We start from the raw sequence: 27,954 nt of genomic DNA, 5'->3' as shown, positions 1-27,954 counted from the left end.
TCACTAATTTGATAAAACAAAAAGCAAAAAAGCAGGAAAAACTATGACATTAACTTCAAGATACAAACAGATTAAAATAATTGTTAATATGGTGAAGGTTTCTGTGAGGAAGTGCTGATGTAACATTGATGGAAGCAGTCTCCAGGATCAGCACTTTAAAGCTGTAATTTTAGATTTTCTGGCATCTTTAAGACCGACTTCTTCTTTCATACAAAATAATGAACACATCACTGTGGTGTAAGAGGAATAAAACACACGCAGGACATGCTGTTATTGGAAAATAATCAACTTCAGGTGGTTACAGTAACTCTGCTTCATCACACCACCCTGTCAATCTGTATTTGACTATAACACACACACACACACACACACACACACACACACACACACACACACACACACACACACACACCGAAGTCTGGGATGAAGTAAGTGAGGTGTGAAAGTGTGATCAGTTGATGGTGAATGTATTGTACTGTACTGTGGTGTAGATGTCTGAATCGTCCTCCTTCAGCTCCTCACATCTGCAATCACACACACACACACACACACACACACACATTTCAGAGACACAAATTACACACTGATAAGAATGTGACACTTTTAAAGATTTTACAGATTGTACTAGGTGGAAATATGTAGAGTTTTACCTCCTGATGTAAATCACAGCTCCTACGATGACTGAGACGATGAAAATCACTCCAACTGACACCGAGACAATGATCCAGATTAACCACTGATCAGGATTTTCACCTGTTAAACACAGCAGTATTTAACATTTATTGAATATTAAACTGAACACAAGTCACTTCATTTCCTTCAGGAATCATTCGAGATGTTCAGGAATGTTGTGAGCAGATGGACCCACCCTCGACGTGAAGGCTGATCGTTTCAGATTCTGAGGCCTCGTTGGTTTTCCAAGTGCAGGTGTACTTCCCAGAATCCCTCACGGTTAGAGCAGGAAAGTGAAGAACGGGTCCTGATTCAGGTAAGAGCTCGTTGTTCTTAGACCACATGAACTGTGAGGAACTGTGTCTGCAGTTCACATCACACATCAGATTTAACGAGTCTCCTTGTTTAAGGGTCCCGTTTCCACTGAGCCTGATTAGTGACACCTTTAAATCTTTTCCAGAGAGCAGGAAAGACTCCACCTCAGTGAATCAGGATTTCTCTCACTGATAAAAATGTTTTACTGAATAATAAACATCAGCTACATGAGATTTCTTGATAAAAATTAAAGCTGGAGTTAAATTTACTTTCACTGCTCAAAAGAGAAAGATTTCCACAAAATGATTTAATGTATTCCTATAGGTGAGGAAAGTCAATTATACAGATCATGAATCATTTGGATTTTTATTTTAATCATTAAAATTTACCTGCAACTTGTAGAGTCGCTCCAGGAACACCTGTCCATCTGTCCTCAGGATTAGCAGTTATAAATCTGAATCTGTACTCTCCAGAATAACTGAACTGTAGATTGTGGATTAATAAAGTGCAGTTTGATTTGTCGTCTCCAGCGTACTCAAAGTCTGAGTTGGTGTTTGATGAGCTGTCATAAACATACGGAGGGTTTACACACGTGCCTGTGTTTGAGTTCAGTGAGCACCAAAACTTTTTCCTCAACTGAATATTGGGATTTGCTTTTGGATCATAAGAATAACTGCAGGGAATGGAGACACTGAATCCTCTCACAGCACAGATCGGATTATCAGGATATTTCACAGACCAACGTCTTTTGTCCTGAGTGAGAACACCTGTGTAGAGAAATAAATGCAGATTAAAAGACATTGATAAAGTTTTGCTGATGGATTGTTTTATATGTTGTGTGTTCATCAGATATTTCTCATTACTGCACTGAACACAATACACCTTTATATCTGTACAAGGCCGTAGTCAGAGGGGGTCAGGTGGGTTTTCCGAATCCCCCACACCATGTGAAAGTCAAAAGTTAATTAGTGGACAAGTTTCTTTCCTTCTTAATGCATTAGAGATCAAACAGTAAATAATAAAAAATACAGTAAATAGCCCGATTCCACAACTGCAGTAATCCATATTATGTCAAGAACCGCTCAAGTAAATAAAGAGAAACAATATCCATCATTACTTTAAAATATGGGCGGCATGGTGGTGCACTGACAGTTCCATCATTCTGTCGCTAAACGAACAGCTGATCACACCGAGGTGCTCGCTGAGCGCCGATATTTATTAGTTTGGTCCTGCATTTCCTTTCCTTCGTATATAACATAACGTCTTTTCTTCTCACTTTCTGTTACTGTAGTCGCTCTTTCACGTTTCATTCGCACACTCACGTCCTCCATTTTTCTCTCCTGTTTCAAATTTGTATCCCTCAATGCCTTGTGCGAACGGGGAAAGCCCACCATGTGATGTATGATGTAGTATATTGAATTGGGTCATGGTGAAGCAGGAAAAAATAGCGGAGAATTTACAGCCACATGGACCCAAATTCATTAATTGTTCTATTTTTAAAAAGCTAATAAAATTGGAATTCTGTGATTCAAATTCAGTAGCTTTTGGTCACTAAACAAAAATAATTGGGTGTTGGGAAAAATTCTTTTTATGGCCTACACTTGAAAAACCTGAAAGTCAGTCTACCTTTAAACTGACTTATCTTACAGGGGCGGATCCAGGAAATTGTGAAGGGGGGGCGGCATCAACCCAGTAAGGCTGGGGGTCTGGGGGCCGCCAGAGGCCCACGGAAGCTCTGCAATTTTTAAATACCCAGAGATGCATTTTGAGCTGTCAGAGACATGTTGAAAATGAAACCTCTTAAATAAAATTATCATCTCAAAAATATGTTTTAAAACTCAGAACTTTCAAAACATTTTATTTGTCACTGAAAATGATATTGTCAGAGTTGCAGGCAGGGGCGCTGCTGGAAATTTTGGGCCCTATGAAAGAATATAATATTCCAACCCCCCCCCCCCCCAAAAAAAAGAAAAAAAAAAAACTTAGTTTATCCAGAGGAAGTATTTTTAGTGTAATTTTCTAACACACACACACACACACACACACACACACACACACACACACGAATTCAAAAGTCTGAGTTTGTCAAACACCAGTACCGACCCACTGGATCTGAACACCTCGACTGAACTGATCACAGAAGACACAGACCTTGTTTATCCCCTGATTTTACTTTACACCACTAGGTGTCAGTATTTATGCCTTATGGCAGTGGTCCCCAAACTTTCCTGCTGGGCCCCTCTGTGGTAGATAAGAAAATTTTTGCCCCCCCCCCCCCCCCCCCCCCGACAAAAAGAGAGGAGAAAAAAAAAAGATAAACAGGACACACATACACATATTTTGTTTTCAGACTCCATTGCAGTTTATTAATACAAACCTCAACCTTTTTTGAACGAATAAAAGTAAACTGCCATAAACTACAGGTTGCAATATAATTATTTTAAGGATAACTGTTTTCAAGCACCTTAACTGTGTAACAGGTTTCTTTTTTTAATATTCAACATTATCAATGCAGTTTTCAAACATTGCCTCTCTGCAAAAATGGGTTTTAAAACATGACCAACTCCCTGAGAAGAAAAAAACAAAAACCTAAAGATTTGTTGTGCAAAAATGACACCTTTAATCCTCACATCTTTTCAGTGACTGGTGTGGGCCTGCTTCATGCTGCAGATCTTCTCAAATCTGGGTTGCAGTTTTGAGATTGCCACTGTGAGTTCATTTTCAATGTCCAGCTTTGATCTGTATTTTGTCTTGATTGAGGCCACAGCAGAAAAACCTCTCACATAGGTAGGATGTGGCAAAAGGAAGAAGTATGGCCAGGGCTCTCTTACCTAGCAGTGGGTAATCTTTCTCCTCTCCAATCCAAAATGCATCCAGTGTCTTTGACTGAAACTGCAGCCTCATTGTTGAATCAGAGGTGACATCAATGAACTGTTCCTCCTCTGATGTGCTGGAGTCGGTAGGTGGTGTTGCACTGAAGGGGTCATGGATCCAGTCATATTCTTTGGGATCCTGCATCAGGAAATATTTCTGGAAATGGTTCTGAAGGGCAGAGATGTGTGCTTTCATGCATGGGATCTCTGTGTTCTGCAGTTTGTTGTCTTCAATTAATGATTTCAGGTTCTCAAATGAGTCCACATTTCCAACCTTCACTCGCTGCAGCCACATCTCAAGTTTTCTGGTGAATGATGTGATTTTATCTGCCAGATGTGGGAGGTGTGTATTTGTGCCCTGCAACTGCAAATTCACTTCATTGAGTTTCAGAAACATGTCACTGAGGTATGCAAGTTTCATGAGGAACTTGTTACAGTAAAATTTGTGGGCAAGATCATTGCCCTCCTCCTTCAAAAAGATGCGGATTTCATCTCGCAGTTCAAAGACCCTGGACAGCACCTGCCCACGTGACAGCCATCGGGACTCGCTGTGAAACAGAACAGCTGTGTGGTCGGAGCCCATTTCCTCGCACAGCGCCAAAAAAATCCGGGCTTTAACAGGTTGTGTTTTGATGTAGTTGACGGTGGCAATAACGTCGGTCATTACATCATTCAGCTCGGGACTCAGCTGTTTAGATGCCAGTGCTTCGCGGTGTATCATGCAGTGCGTCCACTGCACATTGGGGGAGACGCGCTTGATGAGCGCTTGCAGCCCTGCCCGTTTCCCAGTCATAGCCTGCGCCCCGTCAGTGCAGATCCCCACACAGTCCTCCCATTTCAGGTTGGCCTCTTTCAAGTAAGAGTCAATGATTTTAAACAGTTCTTCTGCTGTGGCTCTGCCAGTAACTTTTTTGCAGAAAAGCAATTCCTCCCTCATGCCATCTCCATCTATGAATCTGACGTAAGTAATTAATAAACAGTCTTTGTTACTGTCAGTGGCTTCATCCATCTGAAGAGAAAAGCGGCTGTCACGCACTTTGTCATTAAGCTGCTCCTCTATGTCCTTTGACATGTCATAAATGCGCCTGCCGATGGTGTTATTGGACAGAGGAATAGTCCTTAGTTTGCTGGCTGCAGTGTCATCAAGCATAGTTGATACCATGTCCATAGCACAGGGAAGTACTAATTCCTCCGCTATTGTGTGCGGCTTTTTACACTGTGCCACTCGGTAGGCAACTTTATATGAGGCAAGTTGAGCATTTGCCGGCACGGATGCAGCTTTAGTAAATAGGGACTGTTGAGCACGGCAGTTTACGAGTTTTTGTTTGAAAAACTCAACTGGCTTGTCTTTGTGCTCTGGATGTTTTGTCTCCAAGTGGCGTCTTAGCTTGTTCGGCTTCAAGCTGTCACAAGCTAGCACTTTAAGACAGACAACACACTGCAGTCTCTCCTCATTACCCACCGTTGTACAGGTGAAGCCAAAGACAAGATATGCGTCGTCATATTTTCTCGTCTTTGCCTTGGAATGAACTTGCTTTGGAAGCACATTTAACGATGCTTCATCTTCTGATTTGCGTTTATGTGGGAGCCCCACGCCCCCTGCCAAAAACTTCTCCATGTTATGCTAGCAGTGACATGGAGAAGTTTTTGGCAGGGGGCGTGGGGCTCCCACATAAACGCAAATCAGAATTAATCAGAAGACATTCATTCCATCCGCGCCCCGCAATGGCTCTGCGCCCCCCACTTTGGGAACCACTGCCTTATGGGCTTTGTTGTGCGTAATTCAGGATCCGTCATATAATCGTACTAATACAGTGTTAGTGAGAACTGTGTATGTGTTACTAACGTTTGGATGGAATGAGCTGCATGCTTGGTTAGTAACTGTCATGGTCCTACCTGTGGTTTTCCTCTCTTCAGGTAACATTTCCACTCCTCTCCACTCAGTATTACCTGCCACGCCCGCATACTCCTCCTCTTATTAACTTTCAGTAGCTGTCATTGGCTGTTGCCTATCACCTGCTCCTCCTCTGTGGGTATTTAATCTGCAGTCCTCCCAAGCTTCAGTGTCAGATCATCTTCAAGGCATCGACTCCGTCAACTCTTCAGTCCTGGTAACCTGACCCTGCATTTCTGTCCCTAATCTTGCTACCTGATCTGTGACTCTGTGTTCCAGCCTGTTCCCTACTCCTGCCTGTTGTGCTGTCCTGTCTGTCTGCTGAGGGACTGCTTGCTGGGAGACTGCCTGAAACTAGTGTTGCCACCTGTCCCGGTTTTTCCTGATTGTCCCGGATTTTCATGGTCTGTCCCGGAAAAAAATAAAAATAAAAATCCGGGACACTGAATATCCTGTTTTTTTGTACATGATGGGCAAAATGTGTATTTCAACTTGTGAGCCAGCTGAGAACCAGTTTGCTTTTCCATAGCTCGCCGTGCTAAGCGGAGCCACGTCATTACGTCGCTGAATACGTAATTACGTTGCTGTATACGTCACTTACGTCGCTGTATACGTTAGTTACGGCGCTACGTTTACATAAACCTTGGCGCGAATATCAAAGCAAAAACAACACGGAAGAAGCAGCAACAACAACAACAATAATAATAATAATAATAATAATAATGGATGAATTCGCGTTTGTACAGCTGCTGCTTCTTGGCGCTTAAAAATGGCGATCTTTCGCGGTCTTGTTATTGTTGTTGGTCTTAACAACTCCGCCCCCCCGCTGACGTAAGCGGTTCTTTCCTCTGGCCCAGCAGAGAGCTGGTGCTAGCCTGGAACCGGTTTTTCTGGCCCCAGAGCCAGTTCTTTTTCAGTGGAAACAGAAAACCCGGTTCCAAACTAAGCCCTGGCCCCGAACCAGCCCTGGAACTGCTTTGGTGGAAAAGGGGCAATGGAGGATGCTTGGACTGATAAAAGAAACAGACTCTCTGTTGCAATGGTGAAGGCTGAGCTTCAAGTCAGGCTAAACTTTCAGTTGTCCTGTACTGAGTTCAAGACATTCATTGAAAATCAGCCAGGACTCATAGCAGCAGCAAAGAAAAACACCAAATATAAATGGAAGATTAGGTAAGGTTTTGGTGAATTAAATGAAATAGTGTAGTGTAGTACATACTCCTGTATGTACTGTATGTGCCCAGTTATATCAGTTACATGTCCTCCTATGTATTTGTTTAGCCAAGAGCAGCAGAGGCACAGGCAAGCACAAGCAAAGCACACACCACACTCTAAGCAATCAGGTAAGCTGTTTGACACTACACCTTACATTATTACATTCAGGTATTTAGATACAATGCAAAATTAGATTATTTTTATTCCACATAAGCAAACAAACAGAACTTAATTATGTATTCCCCTTTTACCTGTGCCCACTACTGCCCCCAGGTGTCCACAACCAAAAACTGTTGGAAATAAACCAAAATAATGAAGACCTGCTATATTATGTAAAGCAATTAACTAAACAAATAACTAGCAAAAGTGTCATTTTTACTAATTAGAGCAATACAATTTCAGCGTAGAAGGGCAATTTTTGTCTTGGGTTAGATGTGCGAAGGGCGCCATTGCTTACAAGCAAAAAGGTCGATTGGATGGTCGAAATGTCCAGGATTTTTGTCAGACACAGGTGGCAACCCTACCTGAAACCCAAGTGCTATCAGCTTATAGCCACGCTACTCTGACAACGCCTGATCTCAGAAGCTAAGTAGGGTCGAGCCTAGTTAGTACTTGGATGGGAAACCGCAGACATCACCAGCCATCCCTGCCTCTCAGTCCTCCGGCCACTGAACTTCACACATGCACATCCTCCCAACTCCCTTTCCCCTGCTATCAATAAAACTCAACATTTAACTTGCGCTCTTGGGTCCTTGTCTGTTTATCCTGACAGAAACATTAGTTGATCATAAACGGAAACAAATATCTTAAAAGGTTGATCATAAACGTGCCAATGGCATTTTTCGCTTTATATTTTAAATCAAGCGATCTCACAATCTTAGCCAGTTGTTGTGCATTTCATTATTGGAATGTCTATATGAATGTTATCAGCTAAAATAGTACTTGCTTGCTATAGCTAGCTGCTCACATGGTTAATGCAGCATAAATACTAAAAATCAGTCTGCATGAGCCTTAACCCCAAAGCCCTTTATTCACAGATTGCTCTGTAAATATATTATCAGCAAAATACTGCTCACCTCCTTCTGCTACAACTGGGAGGGGGTTGAGGGAGGGTTTCCTAATCCTGAGGCTGCATCTGGGCATGTTGAGATCAGACCTCAGGAGTGAACAAGCTAGTTATTAGCATGCATCTTCACCTAGCTGGTGCACTAGCTGTCTAGTGGACTTATAAATTCACTGAGCTCTTTGCAGAACAAAATTACATTCATTACTCGTCTCATTTTCAGTGGCAATAACGGTAACCTATGAAATATTTAAATAAAACGACACTGCACTGTAAATTAAGTTGTTAGCTTGATCATCCAAGCAGTGGTTAAGCCACAGTAATAATCTCCTATAGCAGGGCTTTTCAAAGTGTGCCCCCCCCCGGGGGGGGGCGGGGGGGGGGGCACCAGAGTTCTTCAGGGGGGCGCAACGTGAGAGACAAAATGGATCGTTTTTAGTACCTAAAGCTACAGTGAGTGAGGAGACAAAGTCTGGGCCAAGCAAAAAACCAGAGCCTCCAGGATGTTGCGATTTGCAACTTCAGCGCAAATTCAACCAATCCCCGCGAATTCAGGGCGGTGTTACAATTATATCCAATCACCGCAACTTTCCCGCAAATTTGACCAATCGTTGGCGTCGTCTTGAGGTGACGTCGACAAACTACCTTCCGCCTTACTTGCGTGTGTTCAAGAGAAGCAGCATGCGCGTCGTGTTGCCAGATTGGACGATTTCAAGTGCATTTTGGCGGGTTTTGAACATATTTTGGACTGGAAAACGTCAGCAGTATCTGGCAACACTGAAAGTGTGTTATGTTTACAGTGACGGACTGTGTGCACTTTATTTATTTTTTACTTAATACAAGAAGTTAATGGATGCCAGCATTTTTGCCAAAATGGTATTTTATTTTCCATTGTTTCGGCAGCTTCAGCATCATACTGTGAGATTCTGTTCAAATTGTTTTTTTCTTCTATGAAGCCTGAGCCATTTATTTTATTAGTTTATAATTATTGTTTAATTTAGTCTTCAGGAGAGACTGCCTGCACACGGTACTAATATTAATAGTTTTTTTTTTCTTACATGAAAGCTGAGGCATTTATATTATATTTTAAGGTAACTTCATGTTGTGCTGTGAGGTTCTATGCACTTTAACTTTTGAACCAACAGGTGCATTTGGATAAGTAAAGCCTATTTTTCTGCATTTTTGTAGTCCTGGTAATCTTTTATATTGGTAAAGTTGTTTATAGGACCATTTCTCTTTGTTTTTTTAATCAATAGTTTTTCAGTAATAACTTAATATTTAACATATCACTCAATTTTAATCACAAAAAGAGAAAATCGCAACAATTTCTCGCAACTTTCACTTCCTCCCGCAATGTAATCGCAACAAAAACCTAAAAAACATCGCAACTTTCATCGCAATTTTTTTAGAAAACCCCCCGCAACATCAGACATTTTAGCCCACAACAATCACAAAAAAGGCCCGCGGAATCCTGGGGGACTGGAAAAAGAAGGAAGTATGACCACGATTATTTAAAGTTTGGATTTTCATGGACTGGATCTGAAGATGCTCCACTGCCACAGTGTGTTGTCTGCCAAGAGGTGCTAGCTAACAATGCTATGAGATGTTTAAAATGTGTAAAACAAGATGTTTTAAAAAGCACAGATGTTTAAAATGTGAAAAATAAAAAAATAATGTGTACAACAACCATTTTTTCAAAAATACGAATGGAACATTAAGTATAGCAACAACAAAAATTGTAAGGGGGGGCGCTGTTGTTTATTTGCTCTCCGAGGGGGGGCGGACTCTCCCACACTTTGAAAACCCCTGTCCTATAGCATTAACATTAGCACGATGGGTTAATAGCCACTAAAGGAAGGTCAGTGAATAAATGTATAGGCCAGCTTTCTTCGGAAGATCTGAGTGACTAACTGTTGGCCCGTTTTTCTCTCTCTCAGCTTTGTGCTGCCTCTCTTTACGTTTCTGGTAACTCGACTTCTTCATGATGGTGTCAATTCACCATCAACTCTGCTTCTATCATGTACAGCTAACATGAGCGCTGGATTGGAAAGCAACAAACCTAATGCGGTGTCACGCTCTGGCTCCGCCTACACAAGACTGTAGCATGTAATGAATAGGGAGAGGAGTGAAAAATAAAGTCCGTCTATTGTAATAATTTTGTGGAAAATGGAAATCCAAACCAGAAGGTTGTTGTATTTGTTCATTTTAAGTGACAAAATTTTTAAAAACATTTTTGTTAAATTAACCTACACATGGTAATAATATTAATAATTTCCTCTGAGGGCCCCTGGTCAATGCTGGGCCCTTAGAATTGTCCTAAACCCCCCACCCCCCACACACACACACGGTGCCACTGGTTGCAGGTATATGTATAGAACATAATTACAACTGATATATGGTCATATTTATGAAAGTTCCATTGTCATATAACGCTTTTACCACATGACACACTACAGTGTAGAACACTGACCACAAAACACCTTCTGTCAATAAATTATTACTGTTTTAGTAACTGCAGTCTGAGCTCCTGCTCAGGACATTCAATGTACAGATAAGGCAGTGAATATACCCAGGGACACTGAGGGACTGTCAGGGGCCACTTAAGACAGAGCTTCATACCGAGAGAACTATAAACACAGACTGCAGGAGCTGCTTGTCTATAATCCACAGTCAGTAACTGCAGTCTGAGCTCCTGAGTCTAACAGACTGAGAGAACGATACACTGATTGTGTGGGTTACATGTGAACAAGTTCTATAATAAGTCTTAGTTCCCAAGACTCAGGGGATTTCAAACAGATTTTCTTCAGAGTCGTTGCAAAAATCAACATCTCTCACAGATCTATCCAGCCGCTGTCGTAAAAATCAAAGTGAGACTCCGCCCAAAAATGGCCCGTGTCCCATGTACACACACTGTATGAAAGCAAAGGTTCACATACTTTTGCCACTCACATATGTAATATTGGATCATTTTCCTCAATAAATAAATGACCAAGTATAATATTTTTCTCTCATGTGTTTTACTGTGTTCTCTTTATCTACTTTTAGGACTTGTGTGAAAATCTGTTGATGTTTTCGGTCATATTTATAAGAAATATAGAAAATTCTAAAGGGTTCACAAACTTTCAAGCACACCTGTATGCAGGGTTTAGTGAGTACAGGGAGACCCTATTAATGAATACAAGCAGGAGTCGGACAGCCGACACGTGTGTGTGTGTGTGTGTGTGTGTGTGTGTGTGTGTGTGTACACAGTAAGCCTGATGCAGTATTTTGGCTTGTGAACATGCGTGTTAATGATAAACACAGTCGGATGGCACACACCCTTTACATGGAGTCTACAGTGCAGTCCGGGAATACAGTATGTTATTATGTCGATGCATGAAGTTCCCGCGCCCTGTTAAAATCCAACAGGACTCGCCCAGCTTGCTGACCACTGCATTCGTGTCATGAGCAAAAAACCCTAAGCTAGGACCTACTATTACAGTGGTGCTTGAAAGTTTGTGAACCCTTTAGAATTTTCTGTATTTCTGCATAAATATGACCGAAAACATCATCAGATTTTCACACAAGTCCTAAAAGTAGATAAAGAGAACCCAGTTAAACAAATGAGACAAAAATATTATACTTGGTCATTTATTTATTGAGGAAAATGATCCAATATTACATATCTGTGAGTGGCAAAAGTATGTGAACCTCTAGGATTAGCAGTTAATTTGAAGGTGAAATTAGAGTCAGGTGTTTTAAATCAATGGGATGACAATCAGGTGTGAGTGGGCACCCTGTTTTATTTAAAGAACAGGGATCTATCAAAGTATGATCTTCACAACACATGTATGTGGAAGTGTATCATGGCACGAACAGAGGAGATTTCTGAGGACCTCAGAAAAAGCGTTGTTGATGCTCATCAGGCTGGAAAAGGTAACAAAATCACTTCTAAAGAATTTGGACTCCACCAATCCACAGAGCAAGGCGTGTAATAGTCGGTGAGGTCACAAAGGACCCCAGGGTAACTTCTAAGCAACTGAAGGCCTCTCTCATGTTGGCTAATGTTCATGAGTCCACCATCAGGAGAACACTGAACAACAATGGTGTGCATGGCAGGGTTGCAAGGAGAAAGCCACTGCTCTCCAAAAAGAACATTGCTGCTCATCTGCAGTTTGCTAAAGATCACATGGACAAGCCAGAATGCTATTGGAAACATGTTTTGTGGATGGATGAGACCAAAATAGAACTTTTTGGGTTAAATGAAAAGCATTATGGTTGGAGAAAAGAAAATGCTACATTCCAGCATAAGAACCTTATCCCATCTGTGAAACATGGTGGTGGTAGTATCATGGTTTGGGCCTGTTTTGCTGCATCTGCCCAGGACGGCTTGCCATCATTGATGGAACAATGAATTCTGAATTATACCAGCGAATTCTAAAGGAAAATGTCAGGACATCTGTCCATGAACTGAATCTCAAGAGAAGGTGGGTCATGCAGCAAGACAACGACCCTAAGCACACAAGTCGTTCTACCAAAGAATGGTTAAAGAAGAATAAAGTTAATGTTTTGGAATGGCCAAGTCAAAGTCCTGACCTTAATCCAATGGAAATGTTGTGGAAGGACCTGAAGCGAGCAGTTCATGTGAGGAAACCCACCAACATCCCAGAGTTGAAGCTGTTCTGTACGGAGGAACGGGCTAAAATTCCTCCAAGCCGGTGTGCAGGACTGATCAACAGTTACCGCAAACGTTTAGTTGCAGTTATTGCTGCACAAGGGGGTCACACCAGATACTGAAAGCAAAAGTTCACATACTTTTGCCACTCACATATATGTAATACTGGATCATTTTCCTCAATAAATAAATGACCAAGTATAATATTTTTTGTCTCATTTGTTTAACTGGGTTCTCTTTATCTACTTTTAGGACTTGTGTGAAAATCTGATGATGTTTTAGGTCATATTTATGCAGAAATATAGAAAATTCTAAAGGATTCACAAACTTTCAAACACCAATGTCAATATGAATTTATACCATAAACTCTTCAGCTCAATCCCAAATAATGATTTATTTTGTTTATTTTTTAAAACCTTATGAATTAAATAAAAAACCAGTGGGCATATCTCGATATCTGCAATACTAAAATTATTTTTTGGGACTGTAGGGGATCACTGGGTGCCCCCCCCCCCTTTTAATCCATGCCAGTCTTAAGTCTCATGTGTCTCTTTACACTTTTTCAAAAGCTAAAGTTCAGAAGCAGTGATGTTTCTATTTCTTCTGACGCTCCTTCAACACACACAATTCTATTTGAAAATATTCTTTTAGCTTTTTATGATTTTACTGCCATCAAAAACAATGATGCTTCCAAATGAAGCAAAACACGACATAAAGATGACATAAAGATGACTCCTCATTAAATGTCTTTATCTTAGTATTACCTCTGGGAAAAAGAAACTGACATAATCCTCCCATGATGATAGAAATGGTTCCATCAGCACAGGGTAAACTGTGTGAAATGTAGTCCAGCTCCGTGAGGCTCAGTGTTTTCTGATGTACAGCAGGAGTCGTGTGTTTACTTTTTAAAGAACCTGCTGTTGTGTTCTCTGTCTGTGTGTAATGTGTTTTTGTGTTGCACTCACACTGACTCTGTTCATTATGTGAATGGAAAGGTGGGTTCTATTTGGGCAAAAGAGTAACGAAATGTAAACCATGATCTTGATCCTAACAGCGCACTGAGAGCTCAGGACCTGAGCAATTACAATGATGTTAATAATCAGATCAGATCAGAATCTAATGTTGACTAATATGATCCAGTATAATGTGTTTGTGGAAGTGTATAATCCAATAACTGAGCGTACACACTGCAACATCAATCAGCAAACAATTACAACTCTGAACAATAATTCTGTCGAAGAGTGAGATGATGTTTCCTACCAGACAGCGTGAGCAGAATCAGAGCCGAGAGCAGCATCTTCATCTCTTCTTCAGGAACAACTTCACACACTCACTGTTGGGTCTGTGTTTATACTGAGCTCACGGACTCGGTCATGAGAACTCAAAGCTGTTACTGAAGAGAAAAAAAAAAGATGCTGCACAATCTGGCTACAAGACCACAAGAGTGTTAAACCATTAGAGGAAGAAAGACAGAGGCCTCATGCAATATTTTCCCTTCACACACACACACACACACACACACACACACACACACACACACACACACACACACACACACTTGTCTCCAATTCTTACAGAACATTCAGTTTGAATACCTGCTCATAGAAGGGTTTCTTCCACTTACTATTTTCTAATATTTCAGTATAATAATATTTATATTCATAAAGATTTATTTTTATTATTATTTTATAAATGATGGTTTCATGTGCTCTCATGTCTGTGTCCCCCCCCCCCCCATGTTTGATGGAGGAGGAACAACAGTGTGCACAGCTTCATCATAAAATCTTAAAAATCGGTTAAATCTGTCGTTATGTCTGTGGTGTCCCATGCTTTAAAAATCAGTTAAGAGTTGAAAATGCTCTAAAGTGGACCAGGCCGAAAGAACTGAATGATTTTCATCCTGTGGCCCGAAACCTCAATACTGGCCGTATGTATGGAAAGTGTTTTGGAAGTGTTATGGAAGATCACAGGCATCCAATGTCAGTTTTCAGCCTTGTCTCTTGCATACAGAGATTTCTCCAGATTCTCTGAATCTTTTAATGATATTATGGACCATAGATGATGTGATCCCCAAACTCTTTGCAGTTTTACATTGACGAACATTATTCTTAAATTGTTGCACTGTTTGGCCACAGAATCTTTCACAGAGTGGTGAACCCCTCCCCATCTTTACTTCTGAGAGACTCTGCTTCTCTGGGATGCTCTTTTTATACCCAATCATCTTACCAATTATGTTGGTAAGAAGATCGGGTATGAAATCATGTTGCCAATTAACCTAATTAGGTTTTTTTTCATAATTACACAACTTTTCAGTCTTTTGTTTCCCCTGTCCCAACTTTTCTGAAACATGTTGCTGGCATCAAATTCAAAATGAGCAGATATTCAGTTTCACCATTTGAAATGTTTTCTTTGTACTGTTTTCAGTGAAATATAGGGTTTCTGTGATTTGCAAATCTCCACATTCTGTTTTTATTTATGTTTTACACAGTGTCCCAACTTTTTTGGAATTGGGGTTGTACTATTAATGCTCTTGATCATCTGTGAAACAAGTCAGTTCCTGTTCACACTTATGTTATCGCAGCTATAAATCGTACCAGCATCTCTTATATGAGTGATTCCACGCTTATGGGTACTGAAATGGGGACATGAACTTATTTTTAAAAATTCACCTAAAACCATTTCTTTTTTATGATGAATATGAATATGTTAAAAGATAACTTTAATTTTCTGAGATGTAATAAAAACATATTTATATGCCAAAGTCAGAACGTAACAGAAGTGTTGTGGACATATATATTCTCAATTTTAACAATGTAGAATTACTTTTTGAAACATAGGAAGGTGATGTTTTAGCAAATATAATTAATAAACATGTGTAGTAGAATAAACATACACATTCTTTCAATAAGATTAACATGGTATATAGCTAGATTGTAATTAATTTGTAACAGACGCGAGATGGACAATCGTAACAGAAGTAATGTAACAGACATCATTTTGGAACTCATAGGCTTGACTTTGGCATATAAATATGTTTTTATTACATCTCAGAAAATTAAAGTTATCTTTTAACATATCATTCATTAAAGATTACATGTTTTGTGACCTGATGCTAAAAAAAGAAATGGTTTTAGGTGAATTTTTAAAAATAAGTTCATGTCCCCATTTCAGTACCCATAAGCGTGGAATCACTCATATCTTTAAATGTAAGTGTGTCAGTGAGAAACCACACAGTGTCGAGTAAAAGCAGTCTAACATGCCGAATCTGTAGCTGATAAACAGGACTGTGTGTAATTTCAGGCGAGTCCACACTGAGCAGCAGGAGGACGATTCTGTGATCTACAGCGCTGTGAAAAAGGCCTGATGTTTCCACACCTCATTCACCCACAGCGCAGATGAGTTTTATTTACTTATCATCATAAGACCTGGGATTTTTCCCCCCAAGCATGAAACTCATTATGATTTAAGACGTGCTAATATCATAAGAAGTGTCAGTGTATTTACTGTAAACATGCAGTTTGGAAGAAAATTGAAATTAATTTGTTTTCTACACATTCTTGTGATTTCTTTTTATTTTAATTTGTTTTTGAGTAAACAGGCTCCATTTTCTTCTTTGGATGCTTTCAGGCAGGTTTAGTTTCATCTGTGTGTGTGTGTGTGTGTGTGTGTGTGTGTGTGTGTGCAGGCCCGCCGACAGGGGGGGACAAACGGGTATGTTGTCCCGGGCCCAGGAATGGGGGGGGCCCAGAACTGGGCTCTCATGAAGTTGCGATTAAATTATTTTATTTCATTTCAAAATGTGTTGATCTGGGGGAGAAATGTGCTATATTTGCATTCAATAAATTATTTCTAGATCTTTTGCCTTTATTGTCTTTGAAAAAGGTGTCAAGAACCCCCTACCACCCCTAATGCAAAAATGGTTTGGTCTGACTCTTTGATTAAGGGGAAAAAAAAGACATCGTTCGATCATAGCGCTTCGACAATCAGCGTGCGTGCCATTTGCCAACATGCACAAGTCAGGAGCACAGAAAAGAAAAGAAAAGAGAAAAAGAGAGGAAGAAACCAAGAGACTCAGGAGCTCACTGCATAAATATTTTAAAAAAGATTGGGATGATGCAGCAGGTACTAGCAAAGGCAGTGGGGCAGCTGAGCCAGGTAAGACACAGCCAACTTTTTCCAGCCCCGTAAAGTAACCCCAACCAAGGCACGCGCGGCACGCAATTCATGTTACAAACGAGGGGAGAGCAAGTCACACTGAACACCATATCAAACGCACAGGGCATTGAATCATTTCATAACCACAACGGCTTAATAACATTGTGTTTCATATACTGTATCTGATTGAGGCTAAGAATATTCACATTAGCCCACAATCATATCCCGGCGTTTCTCGAGCGGTGTGTTCTTCTCTGCTTTTCACACTGGACAGTACGCACGCACAGTATACTATGTTCGCCCTCAGCCCTCCCCGAAATCCCCCGTCCATCGCTGCTCCTTCAAGAGCACCCCAATCGCGTGATTATAGTAGACTATCCACGAGTTTAGGAATACCTTTTTGAATACCTGTCATTTAAGGGTTGGAGTGAGTAGAGACTGGGATAAGAGAGGGGGGTGTGTGTGGGGGTTGGCCTGGGGGGGTTGTTAGGGGGGGCCCATTCAGAGCATTTTGTCCCAGGCCCAGCCAAAGCTGTCAGCGGCCCTGTGGGTGTGTGTGTGTGTGTGTGTGTGTGTGTTAAAGTCCTGTGACCGACTAATGCTCAAGTGCAACTTGTGTGACCACGCCCACTTACAACAAGCACTTACTGTATAAAGGACAAGGCGATCCTTTTACAGAAAAGTAAATGTATAAGATGTGTGTAACCGGCTACTTTCAGTGCAACAACCATGTATTGAGGTGTTTCACCCGCGTGACCAAGTCACATGACGCAGCCATTTTGGACGGCACGCTTAAGTCCTTCAGTGCAAGGCGCTATGAGATGGTGGAGACCTTTGCACATTTTAACAAGAAAGTAAGCTGTGATTCGTGTTAAATTGGATCTGGCTTTTATCACAAACACTGTACCCAGCCTTGGTATGGAGCCCTGTTTATTTATTTCTGTGTCCCGTTTCTTTCTAGCCTCTGTTATTGTGTTTTATGTCTGATGTCTGCTACATGCAACCCTAGACAAATTAACACCGCCTTGTTTCACTGCTCAGATGGGTTAACAAACACTGACCCACTTACTTTTTGCTATATATTTTATCAAAATTGCGTTAACTGATAAACTAACCTGAAATGAAATGATCACTGCAAAGTCTGGAGTACTCTGTTGGCTCCCAATCCTGTCTCTTCACAGCTGCAATCCATTTGGCCCTCTTGTCTGGGTCAGTAGGAAACCGGTAGTGATGTGTCGGTCGCGAACGATCCGGTTCAAAGAGCCGGCTCTTTGAAGTGAACGACGGGAGCCGGCTCTTCGGTGGGAGCCGAGTTGGGGAGCCGAATTAGTTTTTTGTCCTTAGGTGCCTCAGAGAGAGAGAGAGAGACTTTCACAAAAAAAGTTGCTGTCCGATTGCGTCTTTGTGTTGTCTATTACCATTCAAAGGAAAAAAAGTAGCATGGTGTACGCCTACTTTTTTTGGTTGGGGGGGTTGATGTCATTCACAGCTGCGAAAATATGAAAATTGGTGTAATGCTTAAAGCTGTGGAGCGCAGGGGAGAGGAGTCTGTGAGGCACCTGAGGAGGGGAAAATCAGCTGTGTATTTTATATTGGTAATATAACAGTTTTGCATTATGTTTGTGAGAAAATAATTTATTAATTGGTAAGTAAGTTTTATTTCTGTAGCTAGAACATTGTTACACTGCTATACTTTACAAAGCTTTACAATGGCTACAAAAACTAAAAAATAAAATGGAAAACATCCTATTGATAAAATATAAATAATAATGTAATTAATTAACTAGTTAATTGCAGCAATTAAATCAAAAATAAAATCTCAGGAGCCGTTTGGGAGCCGAAAGAGCCGGCTCCTTATAGTAAGAAGAGCCAAAAGAGCCGGCTCCCGAAAAAGAGCCGAAATTCCCATCACTAGAAACCGGTAAAAGGAGCGTCCTGCACGCTGTCCCTGTCTGTTGTGGCAGCCCACAGCACAACAAGCAAACACCATGGTTATTTATAGAGTGCTTACTGACAAATTAATCTATTCTAGGTGTCTGTAACACGTTTTTTTTTTCAAGCTGGTTCTCCCTTTCTGTCTGCAGCGTTAGTATGTAGCTTGATGTTCAAAATGGCGGACACCGGGGCGTCACGTGACCCTGTGACGTCAGGTGAAATACCTCAATACATCATGAGGACACGCCCATCTGTGTGATTCATACAGAGAGCCCTTACCCTGTGTGATTTTGTTCACAATCACTACAGACGTCCTCCGACAACATTACTGAAGTCCTGAAAACTAATCCCGTCTGAATTCGGCTTTAGAACCAAAACTGTCACATTCTGATGTTGATGGTTACCATTTAACACATGGAGTTTTTAATGATATAAAATCCCGGCACTGCCAAGCTGCCACTTGAACAAGTTCTTTAAACTTCATCTACTCGGCTCAACTGTAACTCGCTTTGGATAAAAGTGTTTGCGAAAGAAGGAAATGTATTGGTTGTTTTTTTCCCCTTGCAGTAAGCTATTTTTAGCATCATAAATATTTAGATGAGCCTTTTTCTGTCCAAGGTAACATATATGCTGTGTAAAGTTTTTGCGCATGCTGCAGGTCATTAGTTTTCTTCCTATTTTTAAGCTGCTATTGATCTTTAGATTTTCTAACTTTATTAATTAACACAGTAGCAGTGATGATAATGATCATTCCCCCTGCTATGTTCATGTATTTACCTGCTATGGTTTGAATAAATGTAGATAAAGTTTTTCTTTCTTCGGTCTTACAACAGATCCTCGAGTTTTATTTTTTGAACATTAATGTATCGAGTTTGACTGTAATAGCAGAGTGTATGTTCATGTCAGGCAGCTGAAAACATGGTTTGACACCCACCACCCACCCCCCTGCGCCCAAAAAATAATAATAATATAATAATAATAATAATAATAATAAATTGCTACAAAAGGTTTCTCAAGGGCTATTTATTTATTTTTGCAGTATCAGGTGGACTGTGGGAGAAACCGGAGCACCCGGAGGAAACCCACACAGACACGGGGAGAACATGCAAACTCCACACAGAAAGGCTCTCGTCAGCCACTGGGCTCGAACCCAGAACCTTCTTGCTGTGAGGCAACAGTTCTAAACACTACACTACCGTGCTGCCCTAAACATCCTATATAGATTTTTGTGTATATTTATACATCCTGTTAATACACACATACAAAATGATGATGCATATTTATTAACTATTTAACAAAAAGTGAAGAGCTGCTTATTAGGTTGGATTTCACTCAATAATTTGCCTGCAATTCTTCTTCAATAAAGAAAGAATACAGGAAAAACGTGTCTAAAGCTCTGTCTAAGGCCACGGCCCTGGAGTGAGATCATCTTGTTAAATCATCCTGAATGCTGTGTATGATGATACTGTACAGCTGTTTACAAGGAGCTCATTTATTCTTATTTATCCATGAATACTTTTCCAAAATGTTCCACCCAACCCTTTATTGGACCTGCCTGATCCATCCTGATGCCCTACTTCTGGCTGAGGTTTTCATCCTTCACTCCTGTGGAGGACGGCCCGTTATGGACAGTCTCAAGGCACACTGAGAAGACGGCTCTGGACATTTAGTTTTGTTATGATGCCTGAGGACTACAGTCACCAGGATAACTTTAGGACTGCAGTTGTGGTTAGTTTTGCACTCAAGTCTCCATCAATAACTTCAGCAAAATAGACTTCATGTTAAACTATAATAAATTTCCTGGTTGGACTTTGTGACCGTACAGGACACAGTTGTAGAAGTGAGTTATTTATAAATCACCCACATGAGGATGGGCTCCCTTTTGAATCTGGTTCCTCTCAAGGTTTCCTCCTCATGTTGTCTGAAGGAGTTGTTTTTTGTTTTTGTTTTTTTTGCTACTGTCACCTCAGGTTTGATCATTAGGGATAAATTTATAAATTCATAGATTTAAAATCTATATGTTTCTGTAAAGCTGCTTTGCGACAATGTCTATTGTTAAAACTGCGATACAAATAAAATTGACTTATCTTAAGTCTCATGGGTCTCTTTGTACTTTTTGACATGACATAAAGATGACATAAAGATGACATAAAGATGACTCCTCATTAAATGTCTTTATCTTAGTATTACCTCTGAGAAAAAGAAACTGACATAATCCTCCCATGATGATAGAAATGGTTCCATCAGCACAGGGTAAACTGTGTGAAATGTAGTCCAGCTCCGTGAGGCTCAGTGTTTTCTGATGTACAGCAGGAGTCGTGTGTTTACTTTTTAAAGAACCTGCTGTTGTGTTCTCTGTCTGTGTGTAATGTGTTTTTGTGTTGCACTCACACTGACTCTGTTCATTATGTGAATGGAAAGGTGGGTTCTATTTGGGCAAAAGAGTAACGAAATGTAAACCATGATCTTGATCCTAACAGCGCACTGAGAGCTCAGGACCTGAGCAATTACAATGATGTTAATAATCAGATCAGAATCTAATGTTGACTAATATGATCCAGTATAATGTGTTTGTGGAAGTGTATAATCCAATAACTGAGCGTACACACTGCAACATCAATCAGCAAACAATTACAACTCTGAACAATAATTCTGTCGAAGAGTGAGATGATGTTTCCTACCAGACAGCGTGAGCAGAATCAGAGCCGAGAGCAGCATCTTCATCTCTTCTTCAGGAACAACTTCACACACTCACTGTTGGGTCTGTGTTTATACTGAGCTCACTGACTCGGTTGTACTATGTGAGAACTAAAAGCTGTTCCTGGAAGAAAAAAGAAGACCCCCAACACAACAAGAGTGTTAAGCCATGACAGGAAGCAAGACAGAAGCCTCATGCAATTTTTTCTCTTCTCACACACACACAGTGTTTGTCCACATTCTGTTTGAACACCTGCTCAAAGAAGGGTTTCTTCCACTTATTACTTTCTACCATTTCAGAATAATAAAGTTAGAATAAGAAGAACAGAATAAACATTATTTTCAGAAAGATTGTTTGGTATTATTATTTTATATATGGTGGTTGACGGAGGAGTGGCTGGCCGCTTTAGGCGTGGCTGGAGACTTCACTTCCGGCGCCGCGTGAGTGGCAGCCAGTTTCAGCAGCTCTTACTTTTCTGACTATTTTTTGTTTCTTTTGATCATCTTTAGTCGTACCTTTCTTAGTATTTAATCTTACTCGTTTGCATACTAGTATGGATGTGCTTTTGGTGAGACTACTTTTGTGTTTTTTACTAGTTTTGAGACTTTTTAAACAATATCAGGAGAGCCATTCAGTCACGGCTCGATTGTTTACACCCACAATCAGCTGATGGCATTGCACAGCATGAGGATACTCCCCGAGGAGAGACACAAGGTCCCCGTGGAAATAAGGAGGAGAACAAGGAAATGCAGAGCTGGAGTTAAGCGCCGTGAGAGGAAAAGACGGTATAAACCATCCATACTGTCTGTTATTTTGGGGAACGTAAGATCACTCCATAATAAGATGGAAGAGCTCAGAGCGCTGACCAGGCTGCAGAGGGAGTATCGGGAGAGCAGCATCATGTGCCTCACAGAGACATGGCTGAATGAACTCACTCCAGTTTCACTTTTCACTCTGGATGGTTTTCAACTCGTGAGAGCGGACAGGAGAGCGAAGAGGGCCTTCAGATCTTGGGACAAAGAGGAACTTTCAAAAATTTCCATCCAAGATGGCGCCGCAGATGGCTGCCACGGGACTTTGCTCTCTCGTACTTTCTATGGTTTTTTTATGTTTCTGTGTAATTGTTGTGTTAATTCTTCTCCATGCTTCATGGAATGCTGCGCTGAGGTTTTTTTTTAATGCCTACACATTCCGGTCCTGATAGGAGCGAAATGTGTGGGTGTTTTTTCATCTCATCTCTCGTCTCCTCTCCCTTCCTGACAAGCCTCTCTCCTGCTTTGCTTCTGCGAATTCGTCTTGTCTGAGAGACCCTTCCTGCACTGTTCTCCGAATCTAAATTATGGATTTGATCAACTGGTCACTTCACGCAATTGACACAATCTTCTCGATGAGAAGTCTGGAGTTTGGGGGAACCTGCCTGTCCTGCCGGAACGTTTGCAGCCGGATACACCTTGGATGTCTGGGAGAAGTGGCGTGTGGTGTGCTTGGCAATTCTTTCCGTGGAGGACATTGAGGATATTTACCTATTCGGAACCATGATCACAGGATTTTTGCTGATTGGACTTGGCATTGCCCTGGTGTATCGAGGAAATCAGTTAACGGGGGCAGCTGTTCAAAGCCCCACAAAGCTGCCCGACAAGAATTTGAGGCGGTGGGCAGAGCCGTTGGCACTCAGACTGTGGCTGTAGAACTTGAGTCGCAACATTGATAACATCATGGAGAAGTTGATGGCTTTGCAAAGAGAAATGGATAATTTTGGTGGCCAGAATGGACAAGCGGGTTAAGCGAAAAAGGACACGTCTACCCATCTTAAGTCTAAACAAATTCCAATCTTATCTTGGCTCTCCTAGCCAGTGCTGCCTTCAAGGCCGTCGCTGTAGAAACACGATTCTCCCCCTGGAGTTCACTGCAGTGAGACTTTCTCTGTGTGTGTTTTTTTTCCCTATACTTTTTTCTTTCTGTACTACGAAAGCTAAGTCGACCCGGAGTCAAATTCCTCGTGTGTGTAACATACCTGGCAATAAAGTGCTTCTGATTCTGAACTGAGGAGAGTGCAGAAGGAGCTCACGAGGGAGATGAGAAAGAGCAAGGAGTGCTATAGGAGGAAGCTGGAGGAGTGCCTGCAACAGCATAACACACGAGAGGTGTGGAGGGGCCGGAAAACCATCTCTGGTCACAGCAAAGACAGTGGGAGGGGCCCTGAATCTGGGGACCTGGAATGGGCAAACAAACTGAACCTGTTTTTCAACAGGTTTGATTCTGCCCCCACTCCCTCCCCCACCCACTTGACCCCAGACCAGTCGCTTGACTTGGCCAGAATTGCAGCAGTAGAGCGGCTGTTCTTTTCTGTGCACTCACACACACATTCACAGCTACAGGAAATTAATACCTAGCTAACCTACTGCATGTCTTTGGACTGTGGGGGAAACTGGAGCACCCGGAGGAAACCCACGTGGACAAGGGAGCATGCAAACTCCGCACAGAAAGGCCCTCGCCGGCCACAGGGCTCGAACCCGGACCTTCTTGCTATGAGGCGACAGCGCTAACCACTACACCACCGTGCCGCCAATAATAATAATAATAATATTGGGGTGGCATGGTGGTGTAGTGGTTAGCACTGTCACCTCATAGCAAGAAGGTCCTGGGTTCGAGCCCCGTGGCCAGCGAGGGCCTTTCTGTGCGGAGTTTGCATGTTGTCCGCGTGGATAAAGCGGCTAGAGATAATGAGATGAGATGTCTTTAAGAGTATGTCTTTTGCTTTTCTGAGTTCAGTCAATTTGGTGGGAAGGATTAGAAGAATATAAATTTGTTAAAAAAAAAATTTTTTACAGTTCATGTTCAATTGTTTGTTCTTTGTTCTTTTTATGTGGAAAATGAACTGATTTTGCCTCTCAGTACTGCCTTAGCTGTTTCCCAGAGGACTGTGGGTGATGTGTCTGGAGAATCATTCATTTCTAGAACAGATGCCCACTCTCTCTGGAAGTACCTGTTAAAAATTTGAAGTACCACTCTCTCTTGATTAAGTACCACTCTCTCCTGTTAAAAATGCTCCGGTTTCCCCCACAGTCCAAAGACATGCACGTTAGGTTAACTGGTGACTCTAATGCCGCTTTTCCACTACAAACGTGGCTGAGTCGGGCTGAGCCGTGCCGTGCTGAGTCGGGCTGAGTGGGGCTGTTGGAGTTGCATTTCGACTACAACTGCGCTGAACCGTGCTGGCTGGAAGTGGGTGGACACATTGGGTGGAGTTAGCGAAAGTGGGTGGACGTCACGTGATGTCGTTAAGCAGCGCAAACAGTGACATCAGTGATCTTTTAAGCGGTAGTCTCACGACCCGAATAGTAAACAATAAACATGGAGGACATGGAGTCGTTACTGTTGCTGGTCTTGGTGCTGTGGCTTGTTGTCACCGACAACGCGGACAGATACTGGCAAGAGCGTATAGATGAGGCGAGGCGCATAAGGCTTCATAATTCTCGTAATTCGTAATTATTCTTCTTCTGGGTTTACGGTGTTTACAGATCCCAGCGCGCTCGCAGGGCGTGTGTGGGCATGTGAGGACACTCCTCCTCACCAATCAGTGCACAGGGGAGTGTCTGCTTACGCCCCCAGCCTCACTCGGCACGGCTTGGCTCGCTTCAGCCCCACTCCAAAACGGTGCGAGTTTTAGGGGCTAAGCAGGGCTGAAACGAGCTGAGTCGTGCTGGTTTTTGGTAGTCGAAACGCGAGCCGTGTCGGGCTGAAGTGAGCTGAAGCGAGCTGAAGTGAGCTGAAAAAGGGTAGTGGAAAAGGGCCATATATTGACCGTAGGTGTGAATGTGAGTGTGAATGGTTGTCTGTGTCTATGTGTCAGCCCTGTGATGACCTGGCGACTTGTCCAGGGTGTACCCCGCCTTTCGCCTGTAGTCAGCTGGGATAGGCTCCAGCTTGCCTGCGACCCTGTAGAACAGGATAAAGCGGCTACAGATAATGAGATGAGATGAGATGTTGAAGTGCCATCTAGAGGTTGTTTTTCTAAAGTGTCCGTGATGTAAATCAAAACTAATTGGGGGCGTGGTCTGAAATGATAATTGGATGAATTTGTGTGTTAGAAATATTAGGCATAATGGAGTTACCTGTAAAGAAGAAATAAATCCTAGAGAGAGATTTGTGTACAGATGAGAAGAATGTGTCCTTCTTTGCTGATGGGTTTTGGAGTCTCCAGCTATCACTAAGACCAAACTCATCCATCTATTGTTGGATTATTTAATGGAGTTCCAGGATCTTTTATTTTCTGTAGTGTTGGATCTATCAGTTACTGGGTGTAAGAGTGTATTAAAGTCTCCCCCTGTTATCAATGTGGTGGATGAGAAATCAAGTAGTGATGAAAAGAAGTTATGAAAAATGTTGAATCGTCGTTGTTTGGACCAAACACACTTCTCACTTCTCACCATACGCCAGGTAGATGATTGGTTCATCTGTCAGCTAGACGTCACTCCTCACAATCTGTCGCCATCTTGTTCTGTCTTCATTTATCCGTTCTTCAAGAGTGTTCGTTGTAGTTCCGGTTCATCAACTCACGCGCCCGTTGCCCAAGGGGCAGCGTGTATGTCCGTTGTGTATGTCCGTCCGGAGTGTCGTCTTGCGTTTCTTGAGCACGTGGTTCTTCTTCCCCGCTGGCTTGCTAGGCCTGTCGTGAGTTGTGCGACCCTGTCAATTTGTACCTTCTGAACACTGCTCCCCGAAGGTTACAGGTCCCCTGATATGAGACCCGAGCATTTGTGTTCAGTTGGAACCAGCCCCCACACCTCTACAAGGTTAAAACAGGATCTTGCGACAGTGGGATATCAGCCCCTGCCACTGTGGGGGAAACACGGACCAAACACACTGGCTATTGTTATCTCATTATTATTGACTGAACCATGGATTAGAACATATCGTCCTTCTGGGTCAGTAATAGTTGAATTATAAATTAATGGTATGTTTTTATTTATTAATATAGAGATGCCTTGTTTTTTTTTTTTTTTAAATCACAGAAAGCAGAGTAGACTTGAGTGTACACTGAGGATTTTATTAATTTTGTGTTGTCGGATTGTAAAAGCTGTGTCTCTGGTAACAGACAAATATGTGCTTTGAGATGAGTAAGATGGTTTAATATCTTTGTTCTCTTTGCCTGTGAGTTACACCACGGGGCTCCAGCTAACGAATCTGACTGACATTAGGATCCAGAAACATTTTCTACTTCTAATTCTTTTCCACTTCATCAGGGGACTTGCAGGATCGAACTGCAGGTCAAACAATTATTACTATCAGTCAGAAAAATTACAGAAAGTCTCCAGATAGTCAATATACAGCTTCAGTAGAGCTTCAGTCTCCAGCCACTAGAAGGCAGTATTAATCAATTTAGAGCACAGGATCAATTGAAATCCACTCTAACTTTTAGAAATGAGCAGTCTATCATCACACAGAAACATTTATAGCAGAGCCCCAGACTGAAAAGAAATGCATCAACCTGATTTTTGATGACTTTTGTGACTGTACGATGTACATATGATCGTGTCCCACCACAGGGACAGCTGTGAAAGTACAAGGCAGCGTATCTCAACACTTGACAATTTGTATCTTTATTTCCATAAAAGAGAAGAGCTTTTATCAGCACTTATTTTTAATTTGCTTTTTAAAAAATAATGTAGGATTATTTACGAACACATTTTACAGAAAATATTCACGACAGTTTCATATAAACGAGTTAAAACAGTTTTATTAGTCCACTCACTTGTTGGACAGTTGACAGTTTGCATCGTGTAAGGGCGATAGATGGATGTAAGTGCAGGAAGAGTTTTAGTGAAAACACCCTCTGTCAGGACAAACAGACAAGGACCCAAGAGCGCAAGTTAAATGTTGAATTTATTGATAGCAGGGGAAAGGGAGGATGTGTGTGAGAAGTTCAGTGGCAGGAAGACTGAGAGGCAGGGATGGCTGCTGGGAGCGTCTGAGGTCTCCCATCCAAGTATTAACCAGGCCCGGCTTAGCTTCTGAGATCAGACAGGATCAGGCGTAGTCAGAGTAGTTTGGCTGCAAGCTGACAGCCCTTGGTGTTCAGGCGGTCTCCCAGCGAGCAGGCTCTCAGCAGGCAGACAGGACAGCACGACAGACAGGAGTTTGGGAACAGGCTGAAACACAGAGTCACAGGTCAGGTAGCGAGAATGGAGACAGAAATGCAGGGTCAGGTTACCAGGGCTGAAGAGTTGACGGAGTCGATGCCTTGAAAGACGATCTGACACTGAAGCTTGGGAGGACTGCAGTTTAAATACACACAGGGAAGGGAGCAGGTGATAGGCAACAGCCAATGACAGCCACTGAAAGTCAAATGAGAGTTAATTGACAGCAGGTGAGCCTGATGGGGAAGGAGCATGCGGGCGTGGCAGGTAATACTGAGTGGAGAGGAGTGGAATGTAAACTGATGAGAGGAAACCACAGGTACGACCATGACAGAACCCCCCC

At 41.9% G+C, this 27,954-nt stretch overlaps 1 protein-coding gene across 1 annotated transcript in view; it reads right to left on the bottom strand.

Moving 5' to 3' along the window:
- Positions 1 to 388: 388 nt before the first annotated feature.
- Positions 389 to 27,954, bottom strand: part of LOC132867650 (uncharacterized) — a 62,978-nt gene continuing 35,412 nt past the window's right edge. The window contains exons 8-11 of the mRNA XM_060900622.1: positions 1,377 to 1,732; positions 869 to 1,123; positions 651 to 753; positions 389 to 524 (exon numbers count right to left, since the gene is read on the bottom strand). Coding sequence (XP_060756605.1) covers positions 452 to 524; positions 651 to 753; positions 869 to 1,123; positions 1,377 to 1,732 — 787 coding nt within the window. The 3' untranslated portion in view covers positions 389 to 451. The remainder of the gene's footprint in view (positions 525 to 650; positions 754 to 868; positions 1,124 to 1,376; positions 1,733 to 27,954) is intronic.

This window comes from Neoarius graeffei, chromosome 19 (genome assembly GCF_027579695.1).
Source record: "Neoarius graeffei isolate fNeoGra1 chromosome 19, fNeoGra1.pri, whole genome shotgun sequence".
Lineage (NCBI taxonomy): Eukaryota > Metazoa > Chordata > Actinopteri > Siluriformes > Ariidae > Neoarius > Neoarius graeffei.
This window is presented reverse-complemented; position numbering and strand designations above follow the sequence as displayed.